The 25,411-nt window shown below is 29.2% G+C and overlaps 5 protein-coding genes across 12 annotated transcripts; 3 read left to right on the top strand and 2 right to left on the bottom strand.

Annotated features, from left to right (window-relative positions):
* Positions 1–56: 56 nt before the first annotated feature.
* On the bottom strand, positions 57–2,635 carry LOC127061867 (NEDD4-binding protein 1-like). 2 transcript variants are annotated; one of them, XM_050989322.1, is made up of 6 exons: positions 2,344–2,635; positions 1,988–2,144; positions 1,542–1,915; positions 1,002–1,461; positions 722–931; positions 57–640 (listed from the first exon to the last, which is right to left on the bottom strand). In XM_050989322.1, exons 2-6 carry the CDS (start codon positions 2,104–2,106, stop codon positions 430–432), a joined length of 1,374 nt encoding a protein of 457 aa, XP_050845279.1. In that variant the 5' UTR covers positions 2,107–2,144; positions 2,344–2,635; the 3' UTR covers positions 57–429. The 2 variants fall into 2 exon arrangements, with proteins under 2 accessions (XP_050845279.1, XP_050845278.1); XM_050989321.1 differs by having other exon boundaries at positions 1,988–2,224.
* Positions 2,636–3,304: 669 nt separating this feature from the next.
* LOC127072960 (zinc finger protein 37-like) lies at positions 3,305–13,801 on the top strand. Of its 6 annotated transcripts, none has more exons than XM_051013862.1 (7): positions 3,305–3,704; positions 9,365–9,481; positions 9,551–10,942; positions 11,078–11,362; positions 11,576–11,806; positions 11,966–12,147; positions 12,274–13,801. In XM_051013862.1, exons 1-7 carry the CDS (start codon positions 3,570–3,572, stop codon positions 12,716–12,718), a joined length of 2,787 nt encoding a protein of 928 aa, XP_050869819.1. In that variant the 5' UTR covers positions 3,305–3,569; the 3' UTR covers positions 12,719–13,801. The 6 variants fall into 6 exon arrangements, 5 of the variants coding, with proteins under 5 accessions (XP_050869819.1, XP_050869821.1, XP_050869822.1 ...); XM_051013864.1 differs by having other exon boundaries at positions 12,257–12,457; XM_051013865.1 differs by having other exon boundaries at positions 12,244–12,329.
* A 118-nt stretch (positions 13,802–13,919) lies between these two features.
* On the top strand, positions 13,920–16,156 carry LOC127072975 (sulfotransferase 1E1-like). Its single transcript, XM_051013902.1, has 7 exons — positions 13,920–14,033; positions 14,200–14,450; positions 14,644–14,743; positions 14,873–15,068; positions 15,367–15,493; positions 15,569–15,663; positions 15,816–16,156. Exons 2-7 carry the CDS (start codon positions 14,243–14,245, stop codon positions 16,131–16,133), a joined length of 1,044 nt encoding a protein of 347 aa, XP_050869859.1. The 5' UTR covers positions 13,920–14,033; positions 14,200–14,242; the 3' UTR covers positions 16,134–16,156.
* Positions 16,157–16,581: 425 nt separating this feature from the next.
* LOC127072965 (glutamate--cysteine ligase catalytic subunit) lies at positions 16,582–20,432 on the bottom strand. Of its 2 annotated transcripts, none has more exons than XM_051013877.1 (9): positions 19,764–20,432; positions 18,901–19,010; positions 18,651–18,836; positions 18,399–18,571; positions 18,083–18,300; positions 17,609–17,977; positions 17,186–17,536; positions 16,936–17,117; positions 16,582–16,829 (listed from the first exon to the last, which is right to left on the bottom strand). In XM_051013877.1, the coding sequence occupies exons 1-9, from the start codon at positions 19,911–19,913 to the stop codon at positions 16,652–16,654; spliced, it is 1,917 nt and encodes a 638-aa protein (XP_050869834.1). In that variant the 5' UTR covers positions 19,914–20,432; the 3' UTR covers positions 16,582–16,651. The 2 variants fall into 2 exon arrangements, with proteins under 2 accessions (XP_050869834.1, XP_050869836.1); XM_051013879.1 differs by lacking the exon at positions 19,764–20,432 and adding an exon at positions 19,095–19,489.
* Positions 20,433–22,320: 1,888 nt separating this feature from the next.
* LOC127072976 (uncharacterized) lies at positions 22,321–25,286 on the top strand. Its single transcript, XM_051013903.1, has 3 exons — positions 22,321–22,616; positions 23,720–24,334; positions 24,412–25,286. The coding sequence occupies exons 1-3, from the start codon at positions 22,602–22,604 to the stop codon at positions 24,652–24,654; spliced, it is 873 nt and encodes a 290-aa protein (XP_050869860.1). The 5' UTR covers positions 22,321–22,601; the 3' UTR covers positions 24,655–25,286.
* Positions 25,287–25,411: the final 125 nt, after the last annotated feature.

The following is a 25,411-nucleotide window of genomic DNA, read 5'->3' on the forward strand; positions in this document are numbered from 1 at the left end:
CGTATTATGTTATGGGGAGTGATTTTTCTTATGTGTGATATAAAAAACAATAGATCCCATTTTTGTTGTGTACTTATTTAAACTTCACAAACTTCTCTTTATATATATATATAATCATTTAATTTATACAGAAAACCAAATTGTTGTAAAACGTTTGTCTTCGTTTATACAAATTAGGTGCTTATATTATTTTTCTTTCTTTTTTCTTTTTCCATTTTTTTTTTTTTTTTTTCATTATATATATAAATGTGCTTATCTACTCAATTCAAAAGACTTGTAAGAAAATAATGATACAAAAAAAAAATCACTTTTCAAAAATTATAGAAACTATCAAATTAAACGCACTCTTTGAAATATTTAATTTTATAAATTATTTAAATTTTATATTATATGGTCAATGTGTAGGATAGTTCTCAGTCAACAGCAACATTATGAATCGTGTCTCAGAAATTGAGCCAGCGTAGGACCGTCTCTTCCTAATGGATCATCAGGAAACATAACATAATTTCCCACAAAAGTTGGTGCTAATAATCGATTTTCGATAGTATCACGCCATTCTGGTTTTTCTGTGTATAAATCTCTGAACTGATCTAAGGAAACAACTATGCCTTTGCACATTGTTGCATATTCCAATATAAACCTAAATAAATATATTGTATACAATAAACAAAGTTAAATGATATATTTCTAAAATTGAAAATGTGAATGTATAAATACTTACCGATCATCATAAGGAGTAATATTTTTACCAGCAATATTTCTACTTGGTGTAAAAACAACTGTTCCTTCCTTCCACAGCTTTTCAAGAAGTGGATGAGAGAGAGATCGTTTATGTTGAGGTACAAATGCCTTAACAGAATGTCCTCTATGTTGAAAATAATCTATCACTAATTTCAATCCTGCTTCTGAGAATGATTTGCCATGTGTATGTCTAAAATATAAAAATGACTTTTTGTAAACATGATTAAAATACTTTAAATATAAAATTTAATATAACTCACGCCATCGCAACATTACAGCCATCAATAATTATTTCTCTTAATTTCTTAGCTTTATTCTGCTCTGCATCATTCACTTTTTCAGGTTGAACATGCTGAGTATTCAATTTTTTACCATAAAATTTTGCACTGATCTTTCTCATATTTTTCTGTGGTTCTACATTAATGGAAAAGTTTGGTTTACAACAATGAGGTAACTGTAAGCCAGGTTTATTAAATAGTAGATCATTATCATTATTAGCTGTCTTATTATGTTCTTCTGGAGCTGATTTTAAACATGTTAAATTACTAGGATCTCCATCATAATCTAACATAAAAAGTCGTGGTTGGTTTTCTTCATCTGAAATATCTTCTTCTATATCTGTTTTGTTTGATATATTTTTATTTGTCGATGAATTATTTATAGATGACCATACCACAACAATATCGTCAACAGATTCATTTAATTTATTATTTGAAGATTCTGAAATAAAGAAATAGATTTAAGTATAGGTATATTAAAAGATGCTTATAATACTATGATGATTGTATTAACCTACATACTTTCATTAGTAAAACTGGTATGTAAAACTTTAGATTTCATATTTGTTGAATCCGAGACTTCATAACATGATGTATCAAAACTTGAACATTCTATAATACTTCTTCTTCTTAATTTATTATTTTCTGCACTATTCACAATTCTATTAGAAATAGCATGTTCATTAGCTTTACGTAAGCATTGAAAAGATTTAAAAAGTTGACCAAGTGTAGAATGTACAGTTCCTTCTGTATTATTATCTTGAGTGGTATATTTCACCTTTTCACTTTCTTCATTTTCATTGTCACTTAAAACGATTACACTATCATTCAACAAAGATGTTGATACTTTCTGACTTGGTTCAGATTGTTTTGCTTTCTTGACTTGACATTTCTTACTGTAAAAAATATTACAAGTATAATTTTTTTAATTTAGAATTTGTATTATAATATAAAATGTTTTTTATTACCTTTCCTTAATTAACGTTATCAACCTGTCATATGACGCTTTTCTTTTTGTGTCAATCATAGTTTTATAATTTGATGACTTTTTCATAAGTGTATTTAGATTCTTTTTTTTTCGTGTCATTTTATTGTGCTTAGATATAATAGAACAATTATTTGTTGCTATAAATTTAATAAGCGTATTCACTATTCATATCATCAGACAAATTTTTTGATAATGTTTATATTGTACCAGATGAAAACTATTTGTAATGAAGAAAAATATAATAAAAGAAAAAAATTCTTTAATATTAAGTTATTCCAATATTTAATATTTAGATAAAATGTTTGCATATGAAATTTTCTATATTGTTTTACTTACATTAATATTTCAACTGACAGTTAAACTAATCTCAACCATAGGAATGTATATACGCGTTTCAAAATATCTACAGTTCTGAATAAGGTAACTTTATTTGCTGATTCTCTGTTGGTCACTTTAAACTGTAAAAAAACATTAAATTATAACAATGCTTCATCCATATTTTTTATATTGTATAAGTTTAAGTAGAATTTTTAGCAATAGTCTTTTATCTTATTTTCTTTTTTTTCATCAAGTGGAAAGTATTACAACTTATTTACGGAAGTAGATTATGCCACCTATATTATACATATATATGATTCATTGTTAAATTTATTGTAGGTGCCCAATTTGTGCCCGGAAGGTGAACGCTTTTGTTACGGCACTGTTTCGTTACCATGGAAACATAGTAGCCAATCATATTTGATAAAAAGAAATATAATACAAGATAATTATTGTTTAGCTCTTTAAAAATGAATATGTTATATTTTTATTTCTTTATTATTCCGGGATTATATATATGAATACAATATTTATAAAATAAAAAAAAATTAAATCATGTTTACAATTTAGGATAGACTCCCTTGTCCCCCAATAGAGCCAATAAGAATTAATCGAAAAGAACTCATATGATATATATATATGTATCGTGAAAACAATTTTAATTGATTCTTATATTTAATAGTTATATATAATAATTATAATTAATAATAAACCGACTAATAAAATATTTATTGATTATATACAATAATTATAATTAATAATAAACTGACAATTATGTATGCAATTGATTTGTCTACCATCTTTTTCTCTAGCGTTTCGTGATTGGTTACTACGAAAGAACACACGGCATGTGCTTGACCAATCGAATAATCGGTAATTCTGCTCTATAATTTTGTCGCATTTCATTGGTAGAAATTTATATTTAGAGGAGGAATAAGGCGAATAGTGGGGATAATCAAAACGACTGCTGTGTCGAGCGTGATCGCATCCCCGTAGTCGAGCGAGGATAAATGGTAACGTTAACGTTCCGAGTTTAATTTTTTTTTTTATTTATTTATTTCTTATATATTTCATTTAAACATTTGGAGAAAATGTTTTATGGAATTGATTAGATTGAAAAAAGAGAGGGAGAAAGCAGATGATCGGCATAATTAAGAAATCAGTACTATCGAAAAGTTAGCGTTGTTTTTCAACTAGTTAAGTAGTCAGAAGCGTATTCAGACAGCCTTCAGAGATAAATAAAAATGGAGTTGGAAGAAGAAGAAGCTCAGGTTTGCAGACTATGTGGACAACGTGAAAGCATTTACATTGATGTGTTTGGAGAAGAAGGGACGAAAAGGTTACTCGGCTTGAAAATACATTCAAAGATCAACATTCTGGTAAGTAATATTTAAGGTAAGAGCAACGGTGAATGTATGAGCTATGGGGTCCGGGCCCTCGTTGCTTCTTGAGGGTTAGGGGAGGGGACTAGAAAAATGGCCGTAAAGTAGGGAAACGTGAGAAGTTTTTTGATGTGTGTGTGTGTGTGGGTTGCACACTAATATAAATTATTATAATTAATTACGAATATTGTATCTTTATACATTATTTATCTCGCTGATAATATTTAAAACAATGTACTAAAGCGAAATGATTTTTATTAGCTATAATTCTATTGAATTTATTCATTATGTATAAAATTCTACAATAATAAATAAATAAATAAATAAATAAATAAATAATATTTATATAGGACAAATTGGCTCTTGTATAAATTTTAGTATTAAGTCATATATACAATGAATAGAATTATATATGCGCTATATAAATGTTTGTCACATATAGATATAAGTATATCTTATTGTAACCATGTTAAGATAAGATTTCATTGTTTAAACATATAATGGGTATCGTATTTTCTTTTTTCTATAATGTTGTGTCTATAGAGCGGTAGGGTTCAGACTTAGATACATATATATATATAGTTTTCTTACCCTTTCACGATTATAGGTATCTTAAAATACCTATGTTTTCTTTTTTTCTTAATTATGAAACTCTTCAATTTGAACTCAGAAACACGATCCTTCTCAAGAGTGCATTACATTCTTAGTACTTAGGTATTTTGTTTAAATCACAGATAGATGAAAAGGATCCTCTGCCCAAGGCGATCTGTCTTCAATGTCTGGGCAAACTCGAATTCGTTTGTGACTTCCAAGAGGAGTGTCTACGCACCCAACAAGTGTTACGCGATCGATACAATCTACCACCCTTAACAGAGATTGTAAGTGAGCATTTTATTTTATGTACTGCTCTACCGCTCTCTTAGGATGCAACTAAAATACATAATCTTGTTTATGCCTTACATTTGAGCAAAATATTGGAAGTTTAATGATGTAGGTTTTATATTTTTTATTTAATAAAAAATGCATAATTTTATATATCGAAGCTAATTTTTCTTTATAACGTACAGAGTTTTAAATAAGAGTTTATAAATAAGATTAATCTTTCATGTTTTCTTTTAAGTTTTTAAATAGCAAAGTTATTAAATATATTATATGCAAATAAGATGGAAAAAAATTATGATATTACAAATCATATGAATGGTTCATATATTTTATTTAATTATTTGCGCATAAGCATGTTCTTATTAAGGAAGGCATGAAAGTAAATTGTTTTTAAAATAAAAATTGCATTAGATTTGATTCTTGATACCCATTTATGTTTAATTCGATCTATTCCTAGGCTGAAGTAAAGAAAGAAGATGCTATACCAAGTACATCAGCAAATAATAATAATAGTATTGACAAGAATCTTAATTCTTCGCCTAGCGAGACTGTAAAGGAAGTAGATCAACGTGTTGTCAGAAATCATACAAAATCACAAAGAAATCTAAGAAGTCATCAACACACATTAAAGGATAGTGATGACACTTCCAAAGATCAAGCTACTGAAGATAATCAACAGAAAGTGGAAGGATCACAGACCGTTCAACATCCTGAAGTTTCTCATACACGTTGGCTTAGAAGTAGACAAAGTGCAGATGTAACGACTACCCAGAATTCTGCAGATAATGAATCGGACACTCCAATTGCAAATCGTTTAAGAAGTCATAACACTGTTTCTCCAGATAATAATATTCACTGTCGCAATAATACAAATGAAAATGTTGAAAAGCAAAGTGGAAAGCAACAAGATTCTCACACTATTCAAATTCCAACGACAGCACTGAACAAGCTCCTTACTATTGTCTCAGGCTCACCAAATATTGAAGTTTCTGTAAAAGAATCAAGAAATCGCCATAATGATGCAGAAGACATTAGTTTTACTGTAGAATTGTGTAAGAAAAAGTGTGATAGTATAGCTACAGTACGAGCAAAAGTGTTTCCAGATCAAGGCTCGTGTTTGGTAGACACTGCTATTGTAGACTTACTTGAAAATCATAACAGTGTAGAAGCAAATAGTATAATTAGTTCTATTATTAGTGGGAATTCGAAAAATAATTCAATCAAGTTAAAGGACTTAACTGAATTCGAACAGAGACTGGAAAATTCACAAAATCCTGAAGAATTATTTAGGATTGACGGGGAAGAAATACGCGTAGATGATAACGTAGAACACATTGTGGCTGACAATCAAAATGGATATGTTTGTAAACTTTGTAAAAAATTTTATGAACGTAAAGATAAATGCACAGTTCATGTTAAAACTCATCTTGGAATTAAGCAATATACTTGTATTCTTTGCAACGCGAAATTTGTTTGTAAATCTGATGTAATGAAGCATATTAGATGTTCGCATACTAATCCTAGGCCAATACAATGTCCAAAATGTCCAAAAAGATTTAAATCCAAATTTTATTTGACTGAACATGATAATGTCCATAAAGGAATAAGACCTTACAGTTGTACGGAATGTGGGCAAAGTTATCATCATAAAGTGTCCTTGCAAATTCATAGAAAATCACACTTACCACCACAAAATCTGGCTTGTGAGTACTGTGGCAAAGTATTTCCATATCGCACGCGTTTACTTAGTCATATCGCCAGTGTTCATTTAAAAAATCGTCGTAATTTTAGATGTCGATTTTGTTATAATCTTTACTCTAGTTTATCAGTGTTAAATGAACATATAAAAACGAGACATGCAACAACATACACTTGTGAGATTTGTAGTAAAACGTTTAAGGTAGCATCTAAATATAAAGCGCATGTACTGCAGCACTCCAATCCTAAGCCCTTTATATGCAATGTTTGCAATAATAGGTACGCATCAAAAGCATTCCTAAACGAGCACTTATTAAAACACGAAGGCTTGAGAAAGCACATTTGCCAAAAATGCGGAGCCACTTTCGCACAAGCTAGTCACCTTGCAGCGCATCGTCATGTACATGGTGAAAAGACACATGCTTGTCCAGAATGTGGAAGAAAGTTTAATAGACGTGATAATATGAAAGTACATAGGAAAAGACATTTTGAAATAAAAAAGACTGATAACAAACAAAAAACTATTTCCAGTACTGATGAAACATCAAGTGCATCGAATGAGAAGTAGCAATGATCTTTATATTATGCAAACTCATTTATGAATTATGAATTTTCCAAGTAGAATATTAAATGATTATTGGAAAATGCAATCTAAGATTGATACATGTATATAAAATGCATGCGTATTATTGTGAAGCTCATTTAGACCATTGTCAAAAATAGAAATAAGTTTTTCTAATATTAGAGATATTGTATACATCATTGAGAAAGAAAGAAAAATAATACTAGGGATAAATTAGGGAAACTGTATACATCATTCATGGTATTAGAAATTTACTTTTTTGCTATTGCCTAAATATTATTTGATAGTCATCAATTTGATATGCTTTTGTTTATAATGATGCAAATGTGTCACTGACTTCATTTCATAATTTAGTTTATTATTCTTTACTTTTATGTATTACTATTTGTATATTATGTTATAGTTATGCATTTGACATGTTATAGTATTCTTTTCACATTTATTTGATTATATACATTTAGTTAATAATACGTGTGTGCATAAAAAAATATAGTGAATTTATTGAAGTTGCAATTAAAATGATGTTAGATACTTAAACTCTATATTAAATAACATGAAAGATTGATACACAGTGAATTGGCAAATTTAATATGTGATTTATAGAATACGAATAGTTTGTATTGCAATTTTATAAAATTCATCGCGTTAATAGAATGAAAAAGAAACATTTTTGTTTCCATTAATTTTTTCTTTTCTATTATGCAATAAATTTAATTTAATTTTCAACAAGCTTTACAGTATTAATTAAACAAAAGGAGAAAGATAAATATAGTAAATGGTCTACTTTTTTTCTTTTTTTTTTTTTACATCTTTCTATATTTACAAATTGTCTGTTTAGATGTTTGGTAAATCACTTGATTTACTAAATCATAAATAGATCAATTATCTAGCAATTTTATGTCATATAGATCGCATTTTCTAATATATAGACGAAGATAACGACTGATTTAATTTGGATTTCAAAAAAACATGTAAATTTTTTTTTTTTTTTTTTTATATATATATTTTTAAATTCTTTTTAATTTTTCTTTAATTTTAATACTATTTGGTAATTATTATAGTGTATATGATTTTTATTATCACAAAAATTTGTTTTTGTTAGTATTTGTTTGTAATAAAGGTATGATATATATTAGAGATAGTTTTTTTCAACTAAAAAGAAACAATATAAATTTATTTAATAGCAAATAATTGCATATTTCAACATTGTACGACAGGTTTAATAGATTACGATTATTATTAATATTTGGATCACATGTGGTTTAATAACAAAAATTCCCTTTTATAACGCCAAAAGAAACATACAATAGAAATTTGTTTCCAAAGATTGTATTGGTCACGCACTAATGTTTTTTCTATAGCACTACATGATGTGTTCAGGAACTTAAAATTGTATAGTATGTATAGGGCTTCCAAAAAAAGAATACTCTAAATGTTAGAGTAGCAGAGTGAAGGAGAAAAGAGCGAAAAAAAATTTTCTATATATTTTTTACATATAAGAGTATTTCAGATAACTAAATTTTTGAGGTCTTCATAAAAAAAATATGGTACATATATACTATATTTTTGCATATATATTTTATTATATACAGATTATTATATCAAAATAATATGAAACGATGAACTGCCCCCGAATTATACATATAAACATAAAATAATTTATAGATTTTTCTTATAAATTGTTTTATGCACTATGTGAAAAGATACAGTGAAATGTAAGTGCCTTAATTGAGAATTTCTTAGTAAAATGTAATCATAGGTTTGAAAATATAATGAATACAATGTAACAAAGTGATATCTAATAATAACATTCAAATTTGGAATGATATTTTGATTAATATTGTTATTAAGGAAAAAGAAAACAATAGATTATTAATGCTTCTTAAACAAAAATGAAGAAGCTGCTGCTTCATGTAATATGATATCATTTTTCACTTATAAGATACATGCGTGTGTATATATCATTATATATATATATATATATATATATATATATATATATATATGTGCGCACGCACGCACACACACACACACACACACATACAGAATACTTCTCCGAAACTATTTCAGTGATAAGAAAAAATTTCTATTTTATAAAATGTTTATGCAACTTGAAATATTTTTTTGAGAAAAGAGAATATTGTACTTTTGGCCAATATAAAAAATTATTGGCATGGACATTAATGAGAATATGTTAATGATGCTAAGTAAATAGGAAATAGTGATTTTTTTTTGACAATCAACATGTTTTTCGATTCCATGGCTGTCTTAATAAAGATATAATATTTTGGGGTCTAATATTTGTTTATTTCTTATATGCCTATTAATTATTTATGGAAGAAGATAATATTTCAAATGAAATAATAATTTATTCAAATTCTACAAATCAAATTCATCATATGAGATTGTATGTATTAAATTATACTTAAAAAAAAATTTCTATTATAACGATTATTAATTTAAAGTGAAATAAAATTTCTTTAAAATGTTTCAGATTCAACAAAATGATGGATTACCACAAATAGTATGTGTACGATGCTTAGGAACTTTGGAATTTCTATGTGATTTTTATGACCTTTGTCATCATACTCAAAAAAAGCTGTTAACTAATGTAAGATATTTAATTTATTTATTATTATGAGTTATATTAAAATTATACATTTTTTATTTTTTTTTCTAGCAAATTAAAATTGTAAAAGATGTAATCAATGTAGTTCACATGGAAAACGATGCCGAATCTGATAAAGAAAATGCTTTTCCTTCTCCTAGAAAATATCATCAATCAAGTAGTTATAAAAATCGTTCAAAAAGTGAATTAGATCAATCCAATGTTTGTTCAGTTGAAAATTCAAACAGTTTTGTTACTGTCAAACAATCAAATATAAAGGAAGTAAATGAATTAAACGATAAAAGAAATTGCAGTAACGTTACAAAATCGGAGAAAAGTTTTTCTTCAAACGAAAAGCCATTGATCAAACTTTCTCAAAAATCTTCAACAAATGTTAAAATAGATAAAAGTATAATAAGTAATCAGTGTGAAAAAGAAAATAGAATGAGAAAAGTAACATTAAGAAAAACAAGAAGTGCAAGTAATCAGATTAATTCTTCCTTGATCAAAAAAACAAGACGTAAAAGTTATATTGATAAATCTTTAAGTGATTCCCTTAATCTTAAAAGACTCAACAATGTAAAGTCAAGAGTAATACCATCTCATGACGATACAAATACAACCAAAGCTGATATTCCGTCCATGTCTAACACTAAAGAGTCTTCCAAAGAATCCTGTATTAGTGAAAATCAATCTATTATTCATTCAAACAAAATAGAAGTATTATGCAATAAAAACCATGATAATAATAAAGACAGTATGGATAATAACAATATGCACGAAGAGAACAAAAATAATTTATCTAAAAAAGTGAAATGCCATTCAAGTAAAAGTAATATGACTGAAATAAAAAAAGAAAATTCTGATGATGTTATACCACATAAAATACAAGTTTTACAATCAAATCAATTTGTGTGGGCTTCTAATGATACATTATTACAGGAACCATATAAGCCAAAATCTGAGAAAGATGAAATTGTATTGAATACAAGTCCTCCACCTGGAGATGAAGCAGAATCAAGTCAACAAATTAACGCAAATTCGATAGTGAATCATATTCACATATCCAAAGCTGCTTCGATTTCTAAATCCATAAGAAATAGTAAATGTCCTACAGAACAAATGCAAACACAAGTTTCAAACTCTTCATTAGAAGTACCTAATGAAGTACAATTACAAAGAGAAAAAATACAACATAATTCTGAAAAAAATATATCTTCAGAAACATCTCAACAATTAGAGCCTAAGAATAATTTAAATGAACGGTACAGAAAAAATGGAAAATTTGGGAAAATTTCTGAATTAATAAGCGACGAGCAGAAAATAGAAATTGAGAAATACTATAAAGTAGATATGTCAGTTGTTGATTCTAACATTGTTGAACAAAATCTAACAGTTACTGATAAAAGAACTATTCAGTGTAATATTTGTGGATTAATGTATCCTAGATTGGACAAATGTCAGGTATATATATATAACTCAAATTTTATAACATAAATAAGAGAAATTATTATTTTTATTATACTTGATAATATTATATATTTAAAAGACGATAAACAAATTAAAATATCTAAATACACACATGATTTATACTTTAAGGTTCATATTTGGGCTCATTTAAAAATGAGACCCTATAAATGTACGGCTTGTGATTTTTCAACAGTAACTATAAGCAATGTACGTTGCCATATTAGAAAACGTCATTTAAAAATAAAACCGTTTGCGTGTCATCTCTGCGAAAAACGATATGTCACTGCAGTCCTTTTGGAAGAACATTTAAATACTCATACAGGTGCCCGACCATTCAAATGTAAGATTTGTGATTTTGCTAGTTGTAGTCGTCAAGTATTGAGTTACCATAACACGACACATAAACCAGTAAAGGTAACGTAACAAAACAAATAAATAAATAAATACTAAAACTTGATCAGAATATTATGCCAAAGAAACATTTTTAAAATAAAATTTGAGATCTAGCATTGTAGTCAAAATAATATTATTAATTATTGTAATCAAGTTTTATTGTATATGACGAAATTGTGTTATTTATATATGTATATTTGTATATTTGTCACTAATTGTCTTATTATCAAATAGGATATACATTGCAATGTTTGTGGAAAAGAATTTTATTCAAGAGGGAGAATGCGAGCTCATATGCTTATTCATAACAAAGATAAAGTTGTGATGTGTAAGCTTTGCTCTGCTTATTTATCTAATGAAACAGCATTAGAACAGCATATGAAAAATATTCATACACGTGATTATACATGCAATATTTGTGGAAAAGTTCTAAAATCCAGAAAAACATTGCTAAATCATAAAAATGTAAATTTCTTTTATATAATATTTTATTGTGCGTGTGTGCATGCATGTCGTGTGCGTGTGCGTGTGTGTGTGCGCGCGTGTGTGTAAGTTTACAATTTATATCTTATTCTCTTTTTTCTTCACATTTTAAAAAATATCTTTCATTTTTATTTTGTACAGGTCCATGCAGCTGCTAAATATAAATGTGATTTATGTCCTAATGTATATAAAAGCAGTCATATATTAAAAGAACATCTTTTAAAACATGAAGGCATTAGAAAGTATAAATGTAACAATTGTGAAAAATCTTTTGCTCAACAATCGCATCTTGCTGCACATATGGCAGTACATAGTGAAATAAGGTAAATATGATTCATAAAGGAAATTATATATTTTTTTTTTGTTTAACAAATTCCAACTCAATCTATGATAATTATATTTTATCACATATTATTTAGATATTTATTTTAGATATATACATATTTTAGATTCCATTGTCCTGGTTGTAACAAGGCTTTCAATCGTCGGGATAATATGAAAATACATACCAAACGTTGTAAAAGCTTTTTAGCCAATCCTGAATTAAAAAATCTTTTAAAGAACAAAGGAAGGACTAAATATATTAGAAAGACTAATGATTACGATACTCTTAACACATCTATGAATACAGATAAGAAGAGTAATGGATCATTAATTTCGAAATCTGAAGAGACTGCCAATAATGTGATATCCAAAGATATTAATAAAGAAAAAGATAGTAATAATCAACAGAACATTAGTCAATATGTATATAATGAAAATGTACAAAATAATGATACAATCAAAAGTTTGGAAAAAATGATCGAATTACCTGGATCATCGACTGAAGATTTATATATTTTACAAGAAAACAGTACTGTGATTCAAAATGTGCTGAGATCGGATTGTTTTTAATATATATATTTTTTTTTTTTTTTAAATAATAATTTTCCAGAAAATGTGTCTGTTTATGTAATAATTATTTTATAAGATATTATAATAAGGTATTAATATAATTATTAATAAGTACAAATGAGAAACGCGAGACTGTATGTATGTGTGGTTGCGCGCGCGTGTGTGAAACTAAAATAATATTCTAAAGAGAAAATACATTGAGTTTTCTTTGTTATTACAAAGTAAATAAAATAATCAAAAATAGTAAAAACCATTTTTATAAAAGAAGAAATATGTTATATACATATTTTCTTTTTTGCAGTATTATAATATAGTTTCACATTATTTTTAATTATTATTATATATCAATATTGTATATTTCTATAGTCATATTTTTGCATGTTTTATTATAAACGGAGTATTATTATGCAAAATGTTTATGTGGGAGCAAGCATTTCCATTTTATACAAGTAGACATTCATAACCTAAAGACCCAATTTTTTTCACGAATCCTATACATATATTATACATAAAAAAAGAATATTTAACTTAATTTTTCATGTCTGTATGTGTGCGTGCGTGTGTGTATATAAACAACATAACTTCTTTATACAAATGCCACACTGAGAGTTCACAGCTTTGACAAGAACTATTTTATGAAAAAAACCAAAGAAAATTCTTTGATATATTACATGGAATACAATAATTTGTCACAAGCTGTTAACAAAGAGCGCACTTACGCTTATTAGAAATGCAACATGATAAGACTGATTTATACTGATTTGTAAATGAATTTGTAAGAAAATATGAAGTTCCTATGTAAACTATTAAACTTGAAGAAGAATAATAGAATAATATAATAGTGCTAATAAACAGTGAATAAGTAAACAATGTTATATTAATACATTGATCGAATAGATTATTGTAACGTGTGTTTGTATATTGTGTTATATACACGTGTGTGTGTGTGTGTGTGTGTGTGCATACGTATATGTATACCATATATATACCTCTTACTATTATTTCCGAGTATCGATTATATGCAACGATTATAATTATTTTATTACCGAAAAAAAGAGAATTTAATAAACACATTTAATCTTATCAATTGCTCTCTAATTAATCATTGTATACATAAATATTTTTACAGTTTTTTTTATAGTTCTACATACTTTTAATATTGTCATTTGGTAGAGAAAGTCTGTCATTAGTTGTAAGGTGAAAGTATTATAATGGATGGCCTAAATTCTTACTCAATTCTTAAGTCCAAGTCAATCATGCCTGAGTGACAAGTTTTATATACGTAGTTCATCGGATGATCTTGTAGTGAACGGACGTGCGTGGCTCTACTTTGTCGATTTATTCTAATTTTATCAACGTATATGTATAGTTAGAGGGCATAGCAATTTAAATAGGACTATATTTAATATATATATATATATATATATATATATATATATATATATAATTTAAATATCATTAATTATTTTCGTTTCTATTAGTAAATTTGATTTCCATTGAAGAAGATATAGCAGTAGAGTCACAATGAATAAACTAACACCCACATACGAATTTTTACATGAAGAAAAAACTAAGGAATTATTAAAAGTATTCAAGGGTGAAAAAACTGGTTGGGTATTAGTTGGATCAAAAAAATATTGTTTTCCTTCTAACTACGTAGAACAAGGAGAAGGATTTTATAATTTCAAAGCAAGATCTACCGATACCTGGGTAGCATCATATCCAAGATCGGGTAAATTATTTATATGTTATGTCTAAGATCAGATAAATAGTATATGAAATCATTTATACATACATATATATTTTTTATTTATTCCATATTAAATTATATGGGATATTATATAATCATATTATGTAACATGTACTTATCTACCTATATTTTTTTCTTATCTTTTTATCAGTGATAATTTTTCTTTTATTGACAGGAACCACATTGACTCAAGAACTAGTTTGGCTATTGTGCAATAACTTGGATTATGATACAGCAAAAACTAAATATCTTACAAGAAGATTTCCGTTTTTAGAGTAAGGATAAATGCATTTTTTAATTAAAGGCTCTGAAATATTTTTCTTATTAAAACTGTATACACACACACACACAGACATATACATAACAGAGAATTTATATATGTATATATAAACTCTGTATTTTAGATTTTCTTTGTTTAATCACCCTGAAATAACTAAGGAACTTATAGAAATGAATAAAGATGATTTAACTAAACAGCAATTATGCAAATCAATTGCAAAACCTGGATATGAAGTTTTGGAAGAAATGTCTTCACCCAGATTTATTAAAACACATTTTCCATTTAGTCTATTACCTAATATTTTGGAATGTGGTTGCAAAGTAAGAAAGTATTCCATTGTTTCATCTTTTTGTATTCTATTTGAACATTTTCACATAGAAAGTATCTATAAATAATTACCCTGATTATAATATATTCTAATTATTTACTATAGACTTATAATGAAACACAAATTTATACATTAGTGCATGAATAAAGTTTCTAATTATAAAGAAAAAACTTAATAAACTTTAACATTGTTTCAGTGAAATATTATAAACTTCTGAAATCAGGATAATCATTTATGAATACCCAATATTTCTATCATATAATTAGAATTTTATATTATAATTTTTTTAGATAGTTTATGTTGCAAGAAATCCTAAGGATGTATGCGTTTCATGGTATAATTTGTGTAAAGATATAAAGACAATGGGGTATATAGGTACATTTGAACAATTTTGGAATTACTTTCAAAATGATATAAGTAGGTATCATTTATATAAATATTATCTTTGTGATTAATTAATATAACGTGATGATGAATTTTTTATATTTTTAGCCCCATGGAATCCATACTGGATACATTTAAAAGAAGCTTGGGCAGTTAAAGAACATCCTAATGTTTTGTTTATATTTTATGAAGAAATGCAAGAAGTATGTATATGATATTGTAAAAATATTTACTCTATTATTTTACTATATAATATAATTTAAACTGTGTTTAAATATTTTATATATATATATATATATATATATATACATATATATATATACATAGATGTATGTATTTACTGTTTTCTTTCTAGAATTTCCTACAAACTGTTAAAAAAATTGCAACATTCTTAGGAAAAGAATATAGTGATGATCAATTAAATGAACTTGCAACATATTTGGATATAAAGAATTTTCGTAATAATCCAATGGTTAATTTATCGGATTTAAAAGAATGTCAAATCATGGAAAAGGAAACGTTTGTTAGACAAGGACGAAGTGGTGGTTGGAAGGATTTCTTTACACCAAATTTAGAAATTGAAGCTAATCAATGGATTATAAAAAATTTGAAGAATACTGATATGAGATTCCCGAATTTTAACAACAACTTAGACTTTAACTTAACAAAATAAAGTTGATAAAATAATTTACAGGATTTTCAATTGTATTTGTGTAACAAGTTATATAACAAATACTTTTTATTGAATATTCAACATTCTGCAATATAACTAATCATTATAAGAATTCTTGAAAATTTATATTCATTTAAAAAATCTTATTTCACTATGTTTATTCAGCACCACTGTCATTATATTAAAACCAAAAAAATAAAGAAAAAAAAAATGCAATTATGTATATTGTATTTTTAATTATACAGAGAAACTTGTTTTCTTTTAAAAATACTGATAATACGTATTTTAATATTATTTTCTTAAATCATCTTAATGCATCATATGGAATGTAAATTGTTGTAATATGAATGTAAACAAAATAAAATTTCAAAGCATTAAAAGCAAATTTCTTTCTTGATTTTTTTTTTCTTTTTTAAGTAGATATTAACTGACATACGTACAACGCATATCGAATAAAATAAATTATAAAGTTTATTAATATACCTGCAAAAAATTGGATCATAGTAAAAATACTATCATTAACAATCCATGTTTGGGCATTTTTCTGCTTTAGCAACCGCTGGTGGTATTGTTTCAGTTGTTTTAGATGCTATGCATGGTCCAAGTAATTCTGGGCAAGAAACTTCATTGGATACGATACTATCTATCTTTTTCATTAAGTCGTAGTTGATACGTTGTGTAATGACAGAATCATGTCTGTATCATAGATATAGAGTGTACATTAATATATCATATACTCTTATACGAAGTGCTAATAGTATTATTACTTCGACTAAGAATAAAAAAAAACAAAATAACTAACTTGTATTCTGGATGTGAGATTACTTCTTTTCTAAGCCATGCAGCTGTTGTTAGGAGTTCGCCAGACGCACGTCTTTGAATTAATTTCATGTATCTTTGTACTGTACAATGTGTATCTGCATCTACATCCATATTAGCAAGATAAGAATTAACTAATGGTATTAATCCAGGAAAAACACCATTCTGTAAATATACATATATTTTTATATATGTTTCATATGTTAAAATTAATGACTCTGTCGAATTAGTACCTTGCCATTAATAATTTCATTAATGGTAAATTCATCATATTCCTCTTCTATATTTTCTTTCTTTACAGTATTTGATGTAATATCTTTACGAAACCAAAACTTTTCATTTTTAACAGCATTTCTTTTTTGTGCTTTAGCCATGTTTTGATCAACTTTACTAATTGGTATAAGCAAATTTAGTTTGTAACTGAGTATAACTCTCGTTAGAAGTACAATAAAACAAACAATAGCTGCATTTTCGAAATCTGTAATTTGTACTTCACATGGCCGAAACTCAACTCGCCATCCTATAGAAGAATATGGAGGTGGTGGTTTGAATCGCATTGTTTGCCAGTTGGTTGATTGAATATTCTGAAAGATTATTTATGTAATACTAACAAATAGAGAGTAATGAAATTAATTAATATTGATAAAATTACTTACTTCAAAATGATCTGTATCTTCCAAATCATTCTGATGTATTTTTTCAGAAAACAAAGATACAGAATCCCTGATAAATAAATGAGCTATATGTTGAGCAAGTAATCTATCAATTCCATTATCTAGTAATTGATTGTATATTTCAACGTCATATATTAGCGGAACATCATTATATTTATCTCCTTGTTCACTGAGGTATGAATCGATGGAATCATACCTAGATTTGTGAATTCTGAACTGATTTTCTTCCAAAGGTTTCAATCCACGTTCTTCTTGCGTTCTGCAGTCGACTGAGCAGGAAATAACATTCCATCGACAATCAACATCTGTCACATATCCACGATAAAATGGGCTAGCAGCAGTTAAAGCCAACTGTCGAATGTTAAACAAATGTCTGTAACGTACGCACGAACAAGTATTCTAACTCAACATTCCTTTATTTGAAAATATACGAATTATCGACTTTAAATCACTAACCATGATTGGACATAATGGTGTAAGTTGATCATATAACGTTCGTCCTTCATCTATATTACAAGCTTGAAAAGTAAGTTGTAAACAACAACATCCCATTCCAAAACCCATAGCATCCATGTAAACATGATCTATTTTTGCAGCTTTGCTACTGGACCCATCGTCTCCTTGACTTATTAGATCTTCTTTAAATGGAGAAGGAACATTTGTATCTTTGAAAACTATAAAGAAATACTTAATTAAATAATATCACATTTCCATGATGATGGAAATAAAAAATTCATATATGTATTAATATAATATTTATGAAAATACACACTAGGAATGTTTATAGCAACTTTCTCTCCACGACGTTCTCTAATATTTTTTGTCAATGTTTTAAAACGTGGATGACCTGGGTATATTGCTTCATCTGGAAAAAACAAGCTTCTGGAGGCACCAGCAGTTGGCGTAGGTACTGCTGGAGGATCTGTAAAATCTGATGCTCCTAGCCTAAATATACATTACATATATAAACACTATATATTATTACTTTGATTAACACAATTGACAACTACATTTATTTGAATACCTTGGAAAATTGGTCAGTGACATTAGTACTTCTCCATGTTTTAATAGTTTTGTTGCTTCTTGTCTACGATAACGCATGTTTGCTTCTACAACATTAAAATGTGCTAATAAACCTCCGTATGGTTTTCCTGGCGTTCCTTCAATCATATATGCACCGTATTCTGGTCGCCATAACGATTTAACATTTCTAGATGACAGAATAATTTAACATTAAATTCAAATTTTTCCAAATTGACAATTAAAATACTTACAAGGGATCTTTCTGCTCTTTTTCATTTAAAACTTTTAATATTTCTTCGGCTCTTAGGCTAAGTTTTGCTGTTTTTGCTACATCATCAAATTTTACTAATACGTATTCTACCTGTTTAGAATGATCCATGTATAAATTATAATTCTTTACAATGAAATTAAAAATAAAAATCTTAATTAATATCAATAAAAGTACCAAATAAATATTAACGAAATTTATTTATATTTCAATAATCTGATAATTCTTGTAATATTGAGTTTGTCACAGATATAAAATATTATTATACAATATTATTCACATCAAAAGTATAATAATGACAAGTGTTCTTTCTTAGCAAAGTTGATTCATAAAATTATCTTGATTAAAGATTATGATTGTGCAACATGTCATGTGCACAATCATCCATCATTCTGTGCAATCTTTATCGTGTTATCTATATTAGCTTATGCAAGAGAATAACTAAATGATAATTAATTTTATTCTAATACAGAGTAGAAAAATGATACAATTAAGAGATCTCATGTGTCATCAATTTAATATCTATTTCTAATATTATAAATCAAATTCTATGATTGACAATAAAAATGCAAATAGTTGAAATTATTCTTATTTAGCATTCTCATTGAATAAACACGACTGTGTCATCAAGAAAAGATCGAAAAGATAAAAATATAATATCATTGTATGATTCTTTTGGAAGCATAACTAAATAATTGCCAACGAAAAAAAAAAAGCAAAAAAGAAGTAATAAGAAAAAAGTAATAAGAAGTAATACTCGAAGAATGACAAAGCGAAAACGTTAACCACAAAGTATGTTCAAGTCGAGAGAAAAAAAGTAGGAGACGAAGAATTGATTTTACGTACCTCATCACCCCACTTGAGTACATCACCTTGTCTATCTCTGAGTTTCTTATATATATTAATAAATTGTATGATTCCATGTTTTCGCACATGATCCGACAATTTTTTCGTTTCTTCCCAACTAAGCGGACTTCCTTCGGATAAAAGTCCCATTTCCTTTTAATCTCTTGTTTCTCTTTCTTACAATAAGTAAGCTTTTTCAAAAGTTGCCACACTAAGAAATGTGATTCCTCGTGCAAAACGATACTTTCCGAGTAATACCGAGGCCAACCGAATGTACCAACCAAACGTACTTGCAATACGTTCTCCACCGCGACTATGGTTCACCGTTCTGTTAAATCGCCTTTTATACGTATACCGCCATCTCTGTCCTAAGAATTATCTGTGTGTATATGTGTGTTGTGTAATTAGACTTTAACCAATTAAAATATATATTTAATTAATTTTTCTTTTAATTTATAGAAATAATAATTAAAAAATATAAATACAAATGGAGAAGATCCAATGAAAAATGTCAAAGTTTATGTTATGTTTCTTTGTTTAATGAATTATACACGCGCGCACTTATGCATATCAAATGTATTATTAATTATTAAAGTGTCTAATAACGACGATGTCAAAATGCTCTATTTCAGTTTTATTCGAATAAACTTTTTTCGTCAACACACACGACGTTACCTGGAACGAAGATATTAATAATACAGTAAACTCAAAGTGATCATTAGATGGCGTGGAAGATGCGTATTAATCGAAATATTACTCCGAAGATAAATTCGCGAGCTTTCTTATCGATAGCGTTTGAAATGAAAAATCGATATATTGCCGATTTTAATATATAGATGTCGCAAATTGTATATTCATCGAACTATGTCATATATTTACATCAAACCTCTTCATGTACATATACATGATAAAATGATATATATATATCATAATAAATACAAAATTTGTGCTAAATAAATCATAATAAATAAAAATAAATATAAATAAGAATTTATTTTAATATATAATAAATGTAATAAGTGAACAAATTTTTAATATGAGTTCTATATGTTGATTATGAATTTGAAAAATTATAAATTATGAAAAAAGAAAATATTGATATATATATATATATATATATATATATATATATATATATATATATATAGTAGGCTACCAACCTGTTACAATAAAAAATTGTAACGATTCTAAATAACAAAAGATTAAAAATTATGATTATTAATATAACAATTGTATTAAAAAAAAATGTTTGATCGCTTTATTAAATTCGATAATTTTATATACATAAATGTAAAAATAAACCTGTATAAAATATATAAGAATGGCATTAATATTCGGGACAAATGAAATTGGAGAGTCCGTTCTTTCCCTCTCACGTAGAGAGTCTCATCCGACGTTGTCCGATGACTACTCTCTATTTCGCAATCGTGACTACGACGACTGCGATGAGAGTTGCTAGCGCACGACGCCTCGTCTCCAGAAAACGATCTAACGAACTAACGAACGAAATATCCCTTCCGCTCTCTTCCTCTTTAGACAGACACAGAGAGTGTTTGTAAGAGTGACGTGCCTTGGTACACTATCACCGGGCAAGGTTAACGTTTCGTTGCTGCTCGGCCGCAACTTACTTGCCATAAGAAAACGCAACGTGACTGGTGATCCACTTTTGCCACTGAGAATGCTATGAACGTCGTAATACCATCTATTTGTTAAGAGTTAAAAAGAAAAAAAGGAAAAAATAAAGAAAATATAATTATAATGATAATTATTATTATAGACGTTTATTTGTTTTTTTTTATCGATTATTGATATAACATAACAAAGCTATCTTCGACAACATTTCTACACTTCGTTGAAATGTTCTGTTACCTATATCAATTACATCAGTATTTTCTTGTTGTTTTTCTACTTCATTTGAATTGAACTCGATGCAACACAACCAACACTTTCTTGCACACAACTCAACTTCGATCGAGTTATTCGACTAAAATACGATGTTATCGATATGACGATATTGTATCGTATTTTTTAACATTACCGATCGATTATAACTACACATGTAAATGTTTGCTATGTCATATTACGATATGACAAAAAATATCTACTTTATCGACATGAACAAATGGTTCCTAGAAATAAAAAACTTTTCCTAAGAAATACAAATAACAATCGAAATGTGAATCTAACTTTTTTCTCTAAATATATATACATGTACGTATATTCAATGTGATATCTATACATATATTTTTTTATACAAACATTTCTAAACACGCGCGCATTGAAGTGTCCGTCTTGAATTTTGAAATCTTTTCTAAATTAAGCAATGTCTTTGGTACTATTGAGAAATTGTGTAATTCGATGAGAAAGAGAAGAAAGAAATTTATTTACTTTTACTTCGAAAAAAAAAATAAAAAAAGAAATAGAAAAGATGGAAAGAAAAGAAAAGAAAAGAAAAAAAGATAAGAGCGAAATGTTATCGATCGGATGATATAAAGTATTCCAAGGATATCGAAATCGTTTAGTAATTTATTCACCGGAAGTATGATGGATTCGAATCGGAAGTAAGTTTACGTTGCGAAAAGCTGCGAAGAGAAAGAGGAAGAGAAAGGGGCAAAGACAGAGAGAAAGAGAGAAAAAGAGAAAGAGACAGAGAGAAAGAGAGAGAGAAAGAGTGACTGAGAGAGAGAGAGAGAAAGAGAAAGAGAGATTCGCAATAGCTCCGTCGCATCTCATAGGTGATGGTTCCCAACACGAGTGGGGTCCAAGCTGGCCCGTATAAAAGGGGATCTCAAGACAACCACGGAGCATCAGTCCTCATATCAAGGAACAGCAGCAATCATGAGGGCATTCATGGTGAGTAGTACCATCCTCAACTTCCTGCTCTTTCTCTCCGTTTGTCTCTCTTTTTCTGTCTCTTTCACTTGATCTTTTCATCACGTAACATCCATCGCATTCTTTTACTCGGTTTAATCGATTACTTAACGAAGTCACCTACGTGCTTTCTTTTTAATTTCCTTTTTTTTTTTTATTTTTTTTTCTCAACCGAAGAAGACTTAAATTACCAAGAAAAAGAGACTATGTTGGTTGTCTATGGATGGATGAGAAATCAAGAAAAGTTAATTCCATTTACGTTTCATAAAGTTGAATTCTGTTTTCCTTTTTTTTTCTTGTTTTTTAATTGAAGGGGTCATCGTTCTTCAATGTGCTTAAATAAATTTAAAGAGAGACCGAAAGAAAGAGAGAGAAAGAGAGAGAGAGAGATGGGGAGAGTTTTCCTAAAATTTTTCCATATCGGCAATCTTTATCAGTTACGATTTTAATGGATCACATTGTATTTGATATAAATTTTCGTTTTTTTTTTAATATAAAAAAATCGTGACAATTCCTCCTACATACAAGTACATACGTACTTATATAGACTTTCTCGATGACGCTTCGAGAGTGTTCTTCTTTTTTCTTCTTTCTTTTTTTTTCGAAAGCGCAGGATAAATCGGGAAACGCATTCTAAATCGATACGTTGTTGAAATCTCAAAGAGATAGAGAAAACACGTAATACTAGTTTTTACGTAATACCTTGCCTTTGAAGATTTCACTAAGAAACATTTACTTTTTTTTTCCGTGTGCATGCGTATAGTCAAAGTGCATCGGTACGCACGTGTGCGTAGAAATAATGAAATGTAAGAGATTTGAAAAAGTACGTAAAAAATACGAGGATAAATTAGGGAGAGGGGGAAGAAAAAACGGGAAAAAAGTAAATAAAAAAAAACGAACAAAATACATAAATAAATAAATAAATAAAAAAAGAAGATAAGTCCTGATATTTCACGTTGGAGTTGCATTGAATATATAACGCTAGTTTGCCACTTTCACTCTGTGGTCGAGCGCGTGTAATCGATAGAAACGATTTTCGAGAAGAGAAAGGGTCTTGAGAGTGAATCCTCAACATGGAATTTCAGATCCTGACGATCGCCGCCGTGGCGATGGCACGGCCAGAAGCCGGTTACTCGTACAGTCAGCCAAGCGGAAGTTACGGTGCTCCTAGCGGTGGTGGCGGCGGCGGAGGCGGTGGCTTCGGAGGAGGATTAGGAGGATTAGGGGGATTAGGTGGATTAGGCGGAGGTGGATTAGGAGGAGGTGGATTAGGAGGAGGTGGACTCGGAGGTGGACTCGGTGGTGGCTTCGGAGGTGGCTTCGGAGGTGGTCTCGGAGGTGGATTCGGCGGTGGTGGTGGTGGTGGCGGTGGCGGCGGTGGCTTCGGAGGAGGTTCTCTCATCCAGAAGCACATCTACGTTCACGTACCACCACCCGAGGCACCTGAGGATAGACCAGCGAGGCCGATAGCACCACCTCCCCCACCTCAGAAACATTATAAGATCATCTTCATCAAGGCACCTACTCCACCTACGCCAACTGCACCGGTCATACCAGCATTGCCACAACAAGATGAACAGAAGACTCTTATCTACGTCCTAGTCAAGAAACCAGAGGAGGCACCCGAAATCAGTCTACCTACTATTGCTCCGACGCAACCTAGCAAACCGGAAGTTTACTTCATCAAATACAAAACTCAGGTATGTGTTAGAGAATAAAAGGAAATCGAGAAAAGAAAGATTAATAATCGATCACATCGAATTTTGTCTCTTTGCAGAAGGAAGTCACATCCGGAGGTGGTGGTGGTGGTGGCGGTGGAATCGGCGGTGGAATCGGCGGTGGAATCGGTGGTGGAATCGGCGGTGGAATTGGAGGTGGAATCGGTGGTGGTATTGGTGGTGGAATCGGTGACGGACACGGCGGATCAGGAGGTGGTGGAATCGGGGGAGGTATCGGTGGTACCGGACCAAGCGGACCAAGCTCGAATTACGGACCACCCGGAGGATCCGGCCCATACTAGTCACAAGACAGCCGAACCGGCCCTAACTCTCTTCTCCGTTCACCAAATCACTATTACACCCACCACGCTACGTTCTTATTACGAGCGTAATACGACGAGCGCCGATCCTCATCAATACGACGACGATACGATAATAATGTTCTACGATGCGCGCGAATACACGAGCATAACAATGATAATAATGACGATCGCGATGTTGATGATGACGACGACGAAAATGATGATAAATAATGATGCAACAACAACAATAACAACAACAATAACAACAACAACGACGACGACGACGATGATGACGACAAAGACGACGCCGCCGCTGCTGCTGCCATTGCTGCTGCACATGCTGCAGCAGCATTCGCTGCTGTTGCTGCTGCCGATGATGATGATGACGATGATGATGATAACGATGACGATAATGATGATGATGAAAATGACGATGATAATGATGATGATGATAATGATGATGATGACGACGCCGACAACGACGACGATGATGATGATGACGATGAAAACGATCATGACGATGATGATAATGATGATGATGCTGACGACGTTTAGGAGGAGTTTTTTATACTTATTTTTTGCAAGAAAACGGTGGCGAAATAAAGCTTTTTTATGTATTTTTACATAAATCACACTGAGTAATCATTTTTTTATCTATCGATCCCTCGTAACCAATTTTTTTCGTTTTCTTTTAGTGTTATAATAGAGAGAAAGAGAGAGAGAGAGAGAGAGAGAAAGAGTGAGTGAGAATGAGTGA

Source organism: Vespula vulgaris, chromosome 2 (genome assembly GCF_905475345.1).
Source record: "Vespula vulgaris chromosome 2, iyVesVulg1.1, whole genome shotgun sequence".
NCBI lineage: Eukaryota > Metazoa > Arthropoda > Insecta > Hymenoptera > Vespidae > Vespula > Vespula vulgaris.

What these genes read in the sequence shown, in the direction of transcription:
- LOC127061867 (XM_050989322.1), bottom strand. Translation starts at nt 2,106, where the DNA reads ATGACACGAAAAAAAAAGAATCTAAATACACTTATGAAAAAGTCATCA. An exon ending in GGCTGTAATGTTGCGATGGC is followed by an intron (nt 932 to 1,001) that starts GTGAGTTATATT and finishes TTTATATTTTAG; the next exon opens with ACATACACATGGCAAATCAT. An exon ending in ATTACTCCTTATGATGATCG is followed by an intron (nt 641 to 721) that starts GTAAGTATTTAT and finishes ATATTTATTTAG; the next exon opens with GTTTATATTGGAATATGCAA.
- LOC127072960 (XM_051013862.1), top strand. Translation starts at nt 3,570, where the DNA reads ATGGAGTTGGAAGAAGAAGAAGCTCAGGTTTGCAGACTATGTGGACAA. An exon ending in CGACACATAAACCAGTAAAG is followed by an intron (nt 11,363 to 11,575) that starts GTAACGTAACAA and finishes ATTATCAAATAG; the next exon opens with GATATACATTGCAATGTTTG. An exon ending in CATTGCTAAATCATAAAAAT is followed by an intron (nt 11,807 to 11,965) that starts GTAAATTTCTTT and finishes TATTTTGTACAG; the next exon opens with GTCCATGCAGCTGCTAAATA.
- LOC127072975 (XM_051013902.1), top strand. Translation starts at nt 14,243, where the DNA reads ATGAATAAACTAACACCCACATACGAATTTTTACATGAAGAAAAAACT. An exon ending in TTACTTTCAAAATGATATAA is followed by an intron (nt 15,494 to 15,568) that starts GTAGGTATCATT and finishes TTATATTTTTAG; the next exon opens with CCCCATGGAATCCATACTGG. An exon ending in TTTATGAAGAAATGCAAGAA is followed by an intron (nt 15,664 to 15,815) that starts GTATGTATATGA and finishes TTTTCTTTCTAG; the next exon opens with AATTTCCTACAAACTGTTAA.
- LOC127072965 (XM_051013877.1), bottom strand. Translation starts at nt 19,913, where the DNA reads ATGGGACTTTTATCCGAAGGAAGTCCGCTTAGTTGGGAAGAAACGAAA. An exon ending in AAAGAGCAGAAAGATCCCTT is followed by an intron (nt 18,837 to 18,900) that starts GTAAGTATTTTA and finishes TCTGTCATCTAG; the next exon opens with AAATGTTAAATCGTTATGGC. An exon ending in ATGAAATTATTAATGGCAAG is followed by an intron (nt 17,118 to 17,185) that starts GTACTAATTCGA and finishes GTATATTTACAG; the next exon opens with AATGGTGTTTTTCCTGGATT.
- LOC127072976 (XM_051013903.1), top strand. An exon ending in TCATCAAATACAAAACTCAG is followed by an intron (nt 24,335 to 24,411) that starts GTATGTGTTAGA and finishes GTCTCTTTGCAG; the next exon opens with AAGGAAGTCACATCCGGAGG.